This window comes from Engystomops pustulosus, chromosome 6 (assembly GCF_040894005.1).
Source record: "Engystomops pustulosus chromosome 6, aEngPut4.maternal, whole genome shotgun sequence".
NCBI lineage: Eukaryota > Metazoa > Chordata > Amphibia > Anura > Leptodactylidae > Engystomops > Engystomops pustulosus.
In genome coordinates this window covers 15245007-15258752 of record NC_092416.1, presented here as the reverse complement: position 1 = coordinate 15258752, position 13746 = coordinate 15245007, and the positions used below count along the sequence as shown (strand labels likewise).

At 46.4% G+C, this 13746-nt stretch overlaps 1 protein-coding gene across 1 annotated transcript; it reads left to right on the top strand.

Annotated features, from left to right (window-relative positions):
- The first annotated feature begins 631 nt into the window (after positions 1-631).
- LOC140065484 (uncharacterized) lies at positions 632-4545 on the top strand. Its single transcript, XM_072113083.1, has 7 exons — positions 632-651; positions 755-788; positions 1313-2042; positions 2974-3027; positions 3260-3295; positions 3416-4360; positions 4489-4545. Exons 3-6 carry the CDS (start codon positions 1354-1356, stop codon positions 3462-3464), a joined length of 828 nt encoding a protein of 275 aa, XP_071969184.1. The 5' UTR covers positions 632-651; positions 755-788; positions 1313-1353; the 3' UTR covers positions 3465-4360; positions 4489-4545.
- The last annotated feature ends 9201 nt before the right edge of the window (positions 4546-13746 follow it).

The window sequence follows — 13746 nt, the reverse complement described above, 5'->3', positions numbered from 1 at the left end:
CAGGAGATGTGTCTGTGTCTTTTCTGATGTCAGAAAATGGAAATTGAAAAAGAAAGTAAAAAGTGATGACGTCGGCGTTTTTCCTCCCACTGTCGCTTTAGGTGAAGATGGAGGAGACACCAGTGATAATAACTCATAGTAAACGTCCTTCACTCTTTATATGTATTTGTTACAATAACCTGCTCTTTGTTTCCATGTCTTTCACTTACCATCCTTTTGCTCTCCTAGATTTTAGGTTTTCAATTATTTTTATATTTATTATAAGGAAAATGAAGTAATAACAGGAGGAATAACACAAATCATATAAAAATCCTCCACATCCTCTTGTTATACATAGAATTGTATGTACAATCCCCAAGACCTTCCCTTCTGTTGTTATTATCAATATTTATCAATTATTTCCATAATATGGTGTAAAACAAAACACTTTAAATAAAGTTTATTGAAATTAGAATGTTGTGCTGTTGGCTCCTCCCATCAAACATCCTGCTCTTTGATTGGCTGCCTTACCATTCTAGAAAAGCTTCTGCTGCTTATGATGTCATGGAACGTTGTGCTGCTGGCTCCTCCCTCCTACATTATGACTTCATGCAGGTTTATAAGGAGCTTCGGAACTAAGAATCCTCTGAGGGTTTGTTGTAGGTGTTGGAGGTAAGTCCACTGTGTCCTCAGCTCCAGTTTTGTCCTTCATTTTCTTCTATTATGTCTCCTCCTCTTTAGTAATGGCCACTTCTTTCTTTTTCCTTTGTTGTAGAGTTGGTGTCGGAGAGTTATAGAGTGAGATTGCGGTAAGTTCATGTTTCCTGTAAATGTACAATGTCTTCCTGCAGCCACCACTAGGGGGAGCTCACTGTATACAGGTCTCTGTGTATAATAATAGCTGCATAAATCTGTATAAAGTGAGCGCCCCTTGTGGTCCAAATCGATATTAGGTGCTGTATGTGGTGAATTTCCCTTGAGCTTTGCTGTAGAGCTCAGTAAATGTTACTGATAACTGTGGACAATGTGGTGGATGTGGTAGATTGAATGTTTTCTTGTAAATTGTATTATGGGGTTCCATTGGTACATTTTCTGGGTTACTGAACTATTGGGTATTGACGTCCTCTATGGTGGCTATATTTTAGGGTCTTGATGGTCGGGTATAGTAAAAGAAATAGTGAGAAAGGAATAAAGATACAATGAAAAATGAAAGCCTGAATAGAGAGAACCTGGAAGTCTTCACGTCTTAGGTTTAGAGTCTGGGTAGACGTTGATGATGTCGATCATGTCTCCATCTGTAGAGATCATAGAGGATGTTCTTTTTCGCTTACAGAGTACGAGGTGATTGAGGAGGCAGAGGTGGAGGAGTTGGTGATGGAGGAGGATAATAACATCGGAGAGGAGGAGGTGGAAGAGACAGAGGTGGAGGTGATTTACATCAAGCAAGAAGAGAGCGATGAAGAGGAGGGTTACATCGGAGATGATGAGGAGGAGGAGATGGAAGAGACAGGAGTGGAGGCGATTTACATCAGGCCGGAAGAGAGTGATGAAGAGGAGGGTAACATCGGAGAGCAAGAGGAGGAGGTGGAAGAGACAGCAGTGGAGGTGATTTACATCAGGCAGGAAGAGAGTGATGAAGAGGAGGGTAACATCGGAGATGATGAGGAGGAGGTGGAAGAGACAGGAGTGGATGCGATTTACATCAGGCCGGAAGAGAGTGATGAAGAGGAGGGTTACATCGGAGATGATGAGGAGGAGGAGATGGAAGAGACAGGAGTGGATGCGATTTCCATCAGGCAGGAGGAGAGTGATGAAGAGGCGGGTAACATCGGAGAGCGAGAGGAGGAGGTGGAAGAGACAGCAGTGGAGGTGATTTACATCAGGCAGGAAGAGAGTGATGAAGAGGATGGTAACATCGGAGATGATGAGGAGGAGGTGGAAGAGACAGGAGTGGATGCGATTTACATCAGGCAGGAAGAGAGTGATGAAGAGGAGGAGATGGAGGAGACAGAGGTGAAGGAGGAAATTAACAGCAAAGAGGAAGCAGAGGAGGAGATGGCGATGTAAGTAAATCAGTGCAATAATTTATATTTTGGGATAAGTCGCTCATTTTATGAATGTACTTGGGATAGGACATACAGTTGCAGCAGACCACTTCACAATTAGCATTTTCTAATTGGCTTTAGATTAGATTCATGCAAATAGTTGTAACGGCTCCACCTTCACTTGTCCTTAGTGTTAATAAATCTCCATCATTGTGTAGAGGAAAGGCCAATCTACAGTATAAGGCTACATTCACACTAACGTATGGAGGACGTATATACGGCCGACGTATATACGGCCGATATACGTCCTACATAGACAGCAATGGGTGCCGGCACCCTACGGGAGCGGTACGGTGCAGCACACGTGCGGACCTGTCCTATCTTTACCCGCAGTACGGCGCCGTGCGCCATCACTTCCTATGGAGAGGGGCGGGGGTGAGCTGCGCTCACCTCCTCCTCCTCCTCTCCCCGTGCACTGCCGTTGCCCGCTACGGTACGGTACGGGCGGGCAACGGCAGTGTGAGTGTAGCCTAAGATGCAGCATATAATCTCCTGACCTTCATATTCCCCAGTGTCACCATCATAGATGAGACATCTATAGAGGAAATACCCCAATATCTATCCCAGTGTAACTCAGGGCATAGAGGAGCATGAGGTCTTGTACATGATCTGATTGGTTGTTTCTATGGGAATAAATAGTGACGTCACATTGTATCATGTCTATGACTGAGAATCTCCTGCATACATCATGTATCTCATCATATGGGACTGCTTATATATATCTCTGGAGTGCACATAGGGGTCACATACTTTTCTGTGTTAAACTCTGCCACTCACAGTATCCAAAGAACATGACCCAGAACGATACCAATGTATACAACCTTCTACACCGATCCTGGGTCCACCCATGATATGCAGATGTTTAATCAACTTATTTTTTTTCCTTTAGGCCAAGACGCAGGTGGTGGAGACCAAAGTGTCTGCAGAGAAGCAGCAAGAAGAGGTAAGTGATAATTCAATTTCTATCTATCTGTCGTCGTCTGTAGGGGGCGCTCTCCGACAGAGCCCTTCTCCATAGGAGTCTAGCAAATGTATATACTGTATAAAAGGCCTGATTGTGTTTCATTGCTGTTATTGGGCAGGAGGGGATGGGGTGTACATGTTCTAGCACCAGGATCTCCCCTATATGTTCCTATACAGTGATATATTACTAATGAAATATTATCTTTCTACAGCAGAAGCAGCGGTGGAGGAGGGAGAAGACCTTCAAGGTAAATACACGACTTTGTAAACTTTTACTTCTATCTTACGAGGTGATATTCAGATGATGGTAGAGGTTCTCCACATCAGGTCTCATCAGTCACAATGTCTCTTTGTCTTGTCTCTTGCAGGTTCCTCAGATTCCTCCTGTGTTGCAGCAGTGTAGACTCTGAGGAATAGAAGAAGTCTGAGATCTCTGGGCGCTGCAGAACTTCCTGATATTTCAACAAATACCTTAAGGCGTCTGATAAACACTTTGCCTTTTTATTCAGAAGAGATGGAGCAATGTCCTCTCCCGATGTTCTTCTTCAGCTGTTCTTCTAGTTGCTGAGACCTTATGCCCATGTACAAGTTATCCTGGGATAAACATAGATTGGAAGCTACTTGACTCGCTGTGCTGCATCTACAGATGATTAGCAAGCCTCATATGATGTCCATGCAATGGAAACTACCACTTTGGGTATCCGGCTCCTCAACTCTCAATCTTAATTTGGAAAATTGAAATCTTTCTTTCTTAGTTTTCGTTTCTCTCCACTCTGCCAAAGCTTGCCCTTCTTAAGATACAGGAGAAAGACAAGACCATTGGTTCTGCCTTTTGTAGAAGCCCTCCAGATGCTGCTTCCCTTATCAAGACATTACTGGGATCCATGGTAAGTCATCTCCATGTAATGCTGCTCCTTTCCCAGGTGGAAGACCCCCAGCATCTCCAGGAGTCTCTACTTGAGGACTCACCAGTAATAATTTCTCCTGGTTTGTCTCCTCGCTTGTCTCCTGCAGGTTCCATGCCGTGCAGACACCATGGAGTAGAACTATCTGATCCCTGGTTCCACCGTCCTAAAGGAAGACGTGAACCACAGTGTTCTTCAAAGACCTTATAGATCTAAGAATCTCCTCCATGTCTTCGGTTGGATAGAGCCGTTTCCCCTCTGTCAGTCTGACGCTGGGAGGGTCTTTTTCCTGCATCGGATACGTTAGAATTGACCTGAGAGAAGAGAGAAGTCCTGCTTCCCCACCCCTGCCTTCTGCAAAGCCTTCCAGACGCTGGTCCCCTCACCAAGACTCCACTGGGGTCCATGGTAAGACTTCTCCTTGTGATTCTAATCATTTATCACATGAAAGGCTCAGAGCAGCGTGAAGATGATGGTGGAGGGTCTCCACATCAGGGATCACCAGTAACAATGTTTCCTGGTCTTGTCTCCTGCAGGTTCCTCCGGTTCCTTCTCTGCTGCTTCCATCTAAACACTATTGGATCCCTGGCCCTAATGTCCTAGAGGAGGACATGGACAGACTCATTTCTGTAGAGAGATTACATGAACCTGGATCCAGGAGAGACGCGTCATCCTTATCTCCATCCAGTGCTATTTATACTACATTATATAAAATAGAGAATAAAGAACTTACATAACATAAAGGAGTTTTCAGTCCTTTAATATCACATTTGGAAACCTTCACTGAGGGTCATATTTGCATCACATCAAAATCCTGTGTATATATACATGAGGAGAGTAGTTGTACAGTGCTGTGCCCATACAAATGCAGGGTAGCAGTTGTAGTATTAATACAGTGCACTCCCCATATATATACACAGGATGGGAGTGGTAGTGCAGTGCTGTGCCCATATATACACAGGATGGGAGTGGTAGTGCAGTGCTGTGCCCATATATACACAGGATGGGAGTGGTAGTGCAGTGCTGTGCCCATATATACACAGGATGGGAGTAGTAGTGCAGTGCTGTGCCTATATATACACAGGATGGGAGTGGTAGTGCAGTGCTGTGCCCATATATACACAGGATGGCAGTGGTAGTGCAGTGCTGTGCCCATATATACACACGATGGGAGTGGTAGTGCAGTGCTGTTCCCATATACATACAGGATGGGAGTAGTAGTGCAGTGCTGTGCCCATATATACACAGGATGGGAGTGGTAGTGCAGTGCTGTGCCCATATATACACAGGATGGGAGTGGTAGTGCAGTGCTGTGCCTATATACACACAGGATGGGAGTAGTAGTGCAGTGCTGTGCCCATATATACACAGGATGGGAGTAGTAGTGCAGTGCTGTGCCCATATATACACAGGATGGGAGTAGTAGTGCAGTGCTGTGCCCAAATATACACAGGATGGGAGTAGTAGTGCAGTGCTGTGCCCATATATACACAGGATGGGAGTAGTAGTGCAGTGCTGTGCCCATATATACACAGGATGGGAGTAGTAGTGCAGTGCTGTGCCCATATATATATACAGGATGGGAGTAGTAGTGCAGTGCTGTGCCTATATACACACAGGATGGGAGTGGTAATGCAGTGCTGTGCCCATATATACACAGGATGGGAGTAGTAGTGCAGTGCTGTGCCCATATAAATATACAGGATGGGAGTAGTAGTGCAGTGCTGTGCCCATATATACACAGGATGGGAGTAGTAGTGCAGTGCTGTACCTATATATACACAGGATGGGAGTAGTAGTGCAGTGCTGTGCCCATATACACAGAGGATGGGAGTAGTAGTGCAGTGCCCATATACACACAGGATGGGAGTAGTAGTGCAGTGCTGTGCCCATATATACACAGGATGGGAGTAGTAGTGCAGTGCTGTGCCCATATATACACAGGATGGAAGTAGTAGTGCAGTGCTGTGCCCATATATTGATAAGATTGGGTAACACAGAAGACAGGGGATAGTGTGCCCTGAGCTTGCCCCAACCTCTGTCTCTTCCTATAGCCCCCGCACGCTAAACCGTGGGGCAACTACTTGAAGACTCGGAATACACTAGATAAGTGAGGGAAGGGAAACACAAACAGACTGACAAACATAAAACACAAAAGAGTATTAAACTAGCCGGAATCACAACGAGAGGGAACGTCAATAGCCAAATCAGTAAGCAAAGGGTCAATGTCAAAAACGATACAGATACAGATACAGAGCGAGTCACAAAACGAGCCGAGGTCACAACGATACAGATACAGATACAGATACAGATACAGATACAGATACAGAGCGAGTCACACCTAATGCTGAGAGCGAGTGCTGAAGGGATTTCACACACTGGCACAGGTGACTAGTGAGGCTGCAATTTATGCAGCCAGAACCTCCAGAACCTGATAGGAGCTGGACAGCTTCTGGGAATTAACCCCTCATGGTGCAGAACAACCAGGCACCAAGCAGAGGTACCACAAGTCCCAGCAGTTCTGAACACAACTCCTAGACAGCGCGAGATCTTAGCAGCCGCTGCCCGGGACGAGAGGTGGAGTTTGCGTGGATACGCGCCGGGGTTCGGAGAAAGCTGCTGGCACCACCAGAAGAACCAGAAGTCCCAGCATTCTCCCTAACGAACCTGACAGTACCCCCCCCCCCCCTGTACCAGGGAATTGTTCTCTCCAGATCACACTGTTATAGTCCAGGACTTGTCTGTACCTTGTAATATAAAGATGTGGCTCTCCTTCACGTCAAGAACATCTTCTGAAATCAAATAGTATAAAATACTAAGTGTATAAGCCACAAAGAGGCGTAACCCTTCCATCACCAGACCACAGATCACTGATCGATTATCAGGGGGTCGGGCAACTTCTTTCTATTTGTGACTTCATTTCGATCCATGAGGGAGGGGTCATCTGATCATGGACACGGTTACACTGAGCCCAGAAGAATAAGGACAATAGAGGGAAGGTGATAATTGTCTCCATGATATCAATATATTCTAATGCATATGGACTGTGATAGGTAAATGGATAGAAGAAATCCCTCCAGTTTCATCAATGATTATTTATGTCAGTAAGTCTTTGATGGATGGAACCTCATTACACCTAGAAGTCATCACACCCCCATATTCCACTATTACAGGGTGGTGGTGAGTTACACGGACATCTTTGACCATTTGTCAAGTGTATTGCCTGTGACTCTCATGAAGCCCTTGCCTGAGAGACAGGAGCCATTCTGGTCATGAGCCTGAGGATAATAAGAGGATTCCCACAATTCCACCTAATCATAAGTTTTATATTACTTGGATATAAGATATAATCTGGTGGCCACTGCTGAAAGAGCGGCTTCTCTTAGACAATTGGTACAAGAAGGACACAATGTGGTGAGTGTTGTATTCTTCGTTCATGAGATCCCATGTACAATAATACTGTATAGAGAAGCCACATTGCTAGTGCATATGGAAACTTTGTGGTGAAATAAACCATAAATAACGGCATTTGGACGGGGGAATCCATTTTTCTGACTGACACAATGGGGCAGATTTACTTACCGGGTCCGTTCGCGATCCAGTGGCGCGTTCTCTGCGGTGGATTCGGGTCCGGCCGAGATTCATCAAGGCAGTTCCTCCGACGTCCACCAGGTGTCGCTGCTGCGCTGAAGAGCATCGGAACGCACTGGATTACACCGGCCTATCCTGGATGAAGGTAAGTGCAAGCTCCGCAACACTTTCGGTTTTTTAAATGCGGCGGTTTTTCCGGATCCGTCGGGTTTTAGTTCGGACACGCTCCCCGATTTCCGTCGCGTGCATGCCAGCGCCGATGCGCCACAATCCGATCGCGTGCGGCAAAATCCCGGGGCAATTCAGGGGAAATCGTCGCAGATTGGAAATATTCGGGTAACACGTCGGGAAAACGCGAATCGGGCCCTTAGTAAATGATCCCCAATGAGTAGTTTAAGTACTCAATGCTACTTTGTGTAATTTATCTGTAGGACTGCCAAGGTATTCTAATCCCCCCATTCCCCTAAAAATCCTGGTTGCTCTCCTCTGCACCCGTTCCAGCTCTACTATATCCTTTTTATACACTGGTGCCCAAAACTGTACACAATATTCCATGTGTGGTCTGACCAGGGATTTGAGAATCTATTCCTCTCTTGATACATCCCATAATTTTATTTGCTTTAGCAGCAGCCGCCTGGCTCTGGTCACTAAAATTAAGTTTACCCTCCACCAATACCCCCAAGTCCTTTTCAGCTCCAGTTTTACCAAGTAATTGACTGTTTAGAACATAATTATACTTTTTGTTTCCATGGCCCAAGTGCATAACTTTACATTATAGAATACATTAAATTAGGACCAACACTACTCAAAATAATTGTGGACACCTATGACGTGCCACAAAGGCTCACATGCAACAACAAATAAAAAAGCATGTAATGTAATAGATATTCTCTCAATTCAAGATCAATAATACAAAAAGACGGCACTCAAGATAAATAAAATCAATGAAAAAGGTGAAAACTCACCAAAATGACCTCTGCAGGGGAAGCACAGCATGTGATCATATGTGCAGCGCCCCCACCTGGACAATGACCATAAAAACTGGAGAGAAATAATTGTGCAGATTTTTGGCCCCAGATCCCCAACTTGTATGGACCTCTTGCTTTATCAGATAATTGTATTGTTCAGGGTCTTCATGGTGAATGGTGGATTGATTATTAAAGATATGTTGTGCTTTAGTAAAATTTTATTTATATAGGGCACACAGATTCTGCAGCGCTACACAGAGTTTGCCAAATCGGTTCCTGTCCCCATGGGGCTCACAATCTAATCAACCCATCAGTATGTTTTGGATTGTGGGAGGAAACCGGAGGACCCGGAGGAAACCCACGCAAACACGGAGAGAACATACAAACTCTTTGCAGATTTTGACCTGTATGGGACTTGAACCCAGAACCCCAGCGCTGCAAGGCTGTAGTGCTAACCACTGAGCCACCATGCTTCTTTCTTGAGCATCTGCACTGAGTGATGAGTTTACTCTCCTATGAACGCTTTGTCAAAATATACACAATTGTTTATTTGTCTTAGTTTCTATGGTCATTGTCCCGATGGAGGAGCTGGACCGTTGGGTCTGCACACACTATTACATGCTGTGCTTCCTCTAGAGATGTCATTTTGGTGAAGTTTTCACCTTTTTTATTGATTTTTTTTATCTTGTGCAGAGTCTTTTTGTATTTTTGGTATTGAATAAAGAGAATATCCATCAGAAGACACGTTTCTATGTTTGTTATTGCAGCCTAAGCATTTATCTACAGCCGGACATTTGCCCTTGCAGGACCCGGACCTTGTGTGGATGGATCCAGGAATAACGATAGAGGTAAGTTCTACATGGGATGTGCAGTCACTTAGGCACACATAGCGGGGCATTTATCATACGCCGGTGCTGGTGTGTAGATAGCCCCCCATCCCTCCGCTGCAGCCGGATACATCAAGAGGCTGTATCCCAATCCCTTTATTTCTATGACAGGTCCTGTGTCAGATTACGCAAACACAGATTTTTTGGAGTCAGGTATATAGACGACGTGCTAGAGAATGGATTCCGGCTCTACCTATGACATCCAGAAATGATACAGGTAAATCTCAATATTGGACACCAACAGTTAAAGAGAACCTGCCATTTAAATTAACCAACCCAAAATAAATACTTCATGAAAAACTATGATTTAAAAGCATCCAATGGGACTCAGTGGGGGTCATTTACTAAGTGCCCGAATCGCTATTTTTCGTATGGTTTCCGAATATCATCGATTTGCGCTGTTTTTTCCTGAATTGGGGAGTGTGGCTTTCAGAAAGCCCAACGGATTCGGAAAAACTGCAGTATTTAAAAAAAAAAAATTGGCGCTTGACACGTGCTTACCTGCACCCAGGATAGGATGGTGAACTCCGGCGAACTCCGACGGACATTGGCGCTGCAGCGACACCTGGTGGACATCGGACGCACAATCTTAGTGAATCGTAGGAAGACCCGAATCCTCGTCGGAGAACGCGGCGCTGGATCGCAACAGGACCGGGTAAGTAAATGACCCACCCAGTGAGTCCTGAATAGTAAATTTACTTTCAATGCCCGGCCTCCTTGTCCCTTATTGACAGGTCTCACTGCTTGGGTACTTAATGTCATGTGACAAAGTCGCTATCATCAAAGGGCATTTCCCTAGTTACATTGGCAATGGGCAATGTTTACCCCATGTAAGCATCTGATTACATGAAATCACAGCAGCCTCAATAAACTTCTACTCCTCCCCATCCTTCATGGAGGCTGCTTTGATTTCATGTGATCAGATGCATACATGGGGTAGACACTGGAAATGTAACTGGGTAAAGGACCTTAGATGACATCACCCTGGTCACATGTCATTAAAGGGGTTGTCCGAGACTTATAAAATAAATAAAAGGTTGGCGGGAGGAGACTGCTTAAACATTTAAAGATGTACTTACCTTCTGGCGCCCTCCGGGTGTCGCTCCGGTCCATGCGCCAAGTAAACAAACATGTCAGTCTTGTTCATCTAACTCACGAGGAATGACATGAGACTGTAACACTGTTCTAATTGTATTGTAAATAGACTAAGTGTCAATTTAGCGGACTTGTATCCAATCTCATGCACACCACTGCTATTTCATATCACTGTGCTACTAATAAGCCACACTTAAAGGGGTTGTCCAAGAGTAATTTTAAAAAAAACTAAAGGTGGCTGGAGGGGGCTGCTCTGGTATCCCGCGCCATGTAAACAAACATGGCCGCCGGAGCTGCGCTGGCCGGCCGTGGCCAGCCATGCCTATCCTTCCCTATTCACAGCACTGTGTATGGGGGCCGGAAGGTTGTTGGGTCCGGCCTGAAGCTGAGTCCAGCGCTGCTCCGGCGGCCATGTTTGTTTACATGGCGCCCCGACCGGAGTGACAGCAGCGCAGGATACCAGAGGACCACCTTTATTTTTTTTTCATTACTTTCGGACAACCCCTTTAAGGCACTAGTGTCAGCACAATCATTCATTTGGATATTATTTCATATCACTGTTTTGGGTTCATGATGATGCTGAATAACTGACTGATCGGTGATTGGTTGTCACTCTATTGTCAGTTTGTGTCACTGTCAAAGTCTCAGTGTGTCCTAGTATTGTGTACTGGATCTTATATCAGACCTCGGTTACTTGTGCCTCTCGCTAATAAGCTACACTCATATTTCTCTTGCCGTCATACACTCATTATTCCATCCACACACACACCTTGCCTACTAGCTCTACACCTTAGCCCCGGCACTAGAGATGAGCGAACATGCTCGTCCGAGCTTGATGCTCGGTCGAGCATTAGGGTACTCGAAACTGCTCGTTACTCGGACGAATACTTCGCCCGCTCGAGAAAATGGCAGCTCCCGCCGTTTTGCTTTTTGGCGGCCAGAAACAGAGCCAATCACAAGCCAGGAGACTCTGCACTCCACCCAGCATGACGTGGTACCCTTACACGTCGATAGCAGTGGTTGGCTGGCCAGATCAGGTGACCCTGGGATAGACTAGCCGCTGGCCGCGCTGCTCGGATCATTCTGTCTCTGGATGCCGCTAGGGAGAGAGCTGCTGCTGGTCAGGGAAAGCGTTAGGGTGTTCTATTAGCTTACTGTTAGGCAGGAGTGATTCTCAAAGAACCCAACAGCCCTTCTTAGGGCTACAATAACGTTCTACTTTTTTTATTTTAATTTGCATCTTTTACCATTTTGTGAGGAATTAGCAGGGGGACTTGCTACCGTTGTGTTTAGCTCTTAGTGGCACACATATCCATAGCAAAGACCGAAGTGGGAAAATTCAGTAGGGGTTGGATTTCTATTAGGCAATAACTCAGTGTCATCTCATCTGGCATAGTAGTGTGCTTCCTTTGATACTTGGCTAGAAAATAGCCATAGGAGAATACAAACAGCTTCTTGAAGCCTACAGTAGCGTTCTATATATTTGATTTCTGGTTGATCTGCTGGTGGCTGTAGTTTCTGCAGTGCATGTACTTGCCAATTCTGAGCAATTTGTAGTGAGACTTGCGACCGCTGTGTTCTGCGCTTAGTGGCGCACATATCCATAGCAAAGGCCGAAGTGGGAAAATTCAGTAGGGGTTGGATTTCTATTAGGCAATAACTCAGTGTCATCTCATCTGGCATAGTAGTGTGCTTCCTTTGATACTTGGCTAGAAAATAGCCATAGCAATAGGATAGGATTGTTTGGTTTTAAAAACTCAAAAAAAAACAAAAAACTCAAAAAAAAAAACACAAAAAACACAAAAAAACACAAAAAAAAACAAAAAGAAGTAAAAAAAAAAAAAAGTTATAACTCTCATTTTAAAAATGTTTAACCCGAGGGCTAGGGGTAGAGGACGAGGGCGGGGACGTGGGCGTCCAACTACTGCAGGGGTCAGAGGCCGTGGTCCTGGGCGGGGTGAGACACCACCTGCTGATGAGGGAGCAGGGGAACGCCGCAGAGCTACACTCCCTAGGTTCATGTCTGAAGTTACTGGGACTCGTGGTAGAGCACTGTTGAGGCCAGAACAGTGCGAACAGGTGATGTCGTGGATTGCTGACAATGCTTCGAGCAATTTGTCCACCACCAGTCAGTCTTCCACGCAGTCCACCCATGTCACCGAAATCCCCACTCCTCCAGCTCCTGCACCTCAGCCTCCTCCCCCCCAGTCTGCCCCCTCCCAGGAAAATTTGGCATTTGAACCGGCATACTCTGAGGAACTGTTTTCTGGACCCTTCCCACAGTCACAAACCACTTGTCCGGTTGCTGCTGAGCAATTTTCCGATGCCCAGGTTTTCCACCAGTCACAGTCTGTGGGTGATGATGACCTTCTTGACGTAGTGGAAGTGTGTAAAGAGGTGTCCGACGATGAGGAGACACGGTTGTCAGACAGTGGGGAAGTTGTTGTCAGGGCAGGAAGTCCGAGGGGGGAGCAGACTGAGGGATCGGAGGATGATGAGGTGACAGACCCAAGCTGGGTTGAGAGGCCGGGTGAACACAGTGCTTCTGAGACGGAGGAGAGTCCTCGACCTGAACAGGTTGGAAGAGGCAGTGGTGGGGCCAGACGGAGAGGCAGGGCCAGAGCTGGTGCATCAGCGCCACTGTCAACTAGTGAAGCTCCCGTGGTGAGGGCTCTTGCGGCGAGGGCTAGATCTTCAGAAGTGTGGAGGTTCTTTAAGGAAACACCGGATGACCGACGGACTGTGGTGTGCAACATTTGCCAAACCAGGCTCAGCAGGGGTTCCACCACTACTAGCTTAACTACCACCAGTATGCGCAGGCATATGAATGCTAAGCACCCCACTCAGTGGCAACAAGCCCGTTCACCTCCGGCCGTGCACACCACTGCTCCTTCCCCTGTGTCAGCTGCTAGTCAGCCCCCTGCCCAGGACCCTGGCACAAAAACCCCATCGTCGCCTCCACGATCCTCCACAGCATCCACCAGCGTTCAGCTCTCCATACCCCAGACGCTGGAGCGGAAACGCAAATATAGTGCAACCCACCCGCACGCCCAAGCCCTTAATGTGCACATCTCCAGATTGCTTAGCCTGGAGATGCTGCCCTATAGGCTAGTAGAGACCGAGGCCTTTCGCAACCTCATGGCGGCGGCCGCCCCTCGGTATTCGGTCCCCAGCCGCCACTACTTTTCCCGATGTGCCGTCCCAGCCCTGCACCAGCACGTGTCAGACAACATCATCCGTGCCCTGACCAACG

What these genes read in the sequence shown, in the direction of transcription:
- LOC140065484 (XM_072113083.1), top strand. Translation starts at nt 1,354, where the DNA reads ATGGAGGAGGATAATAACATCGGAGAGGAGGAGGTGGAAGAGACAGAG. An exon ending in GCAGAGGAGGAGATGGCGAT is followed by an intron (nt 2,043 to 2,973) that starts GTAAGTAAATCA and finishes TTTTTCCTTTAG; the next exon opens with GCCAAGACGCAGGTGGTGGA. An exon ending in GGAGGGAGAAGACCTTCAAG is followed by an intron (nt 3,296 to 3,415) that starts GTAAATACACGA and finishes TGTCTCTTGCAG; the next exon opens with GTTCCTCAGATTCCTCCTGT.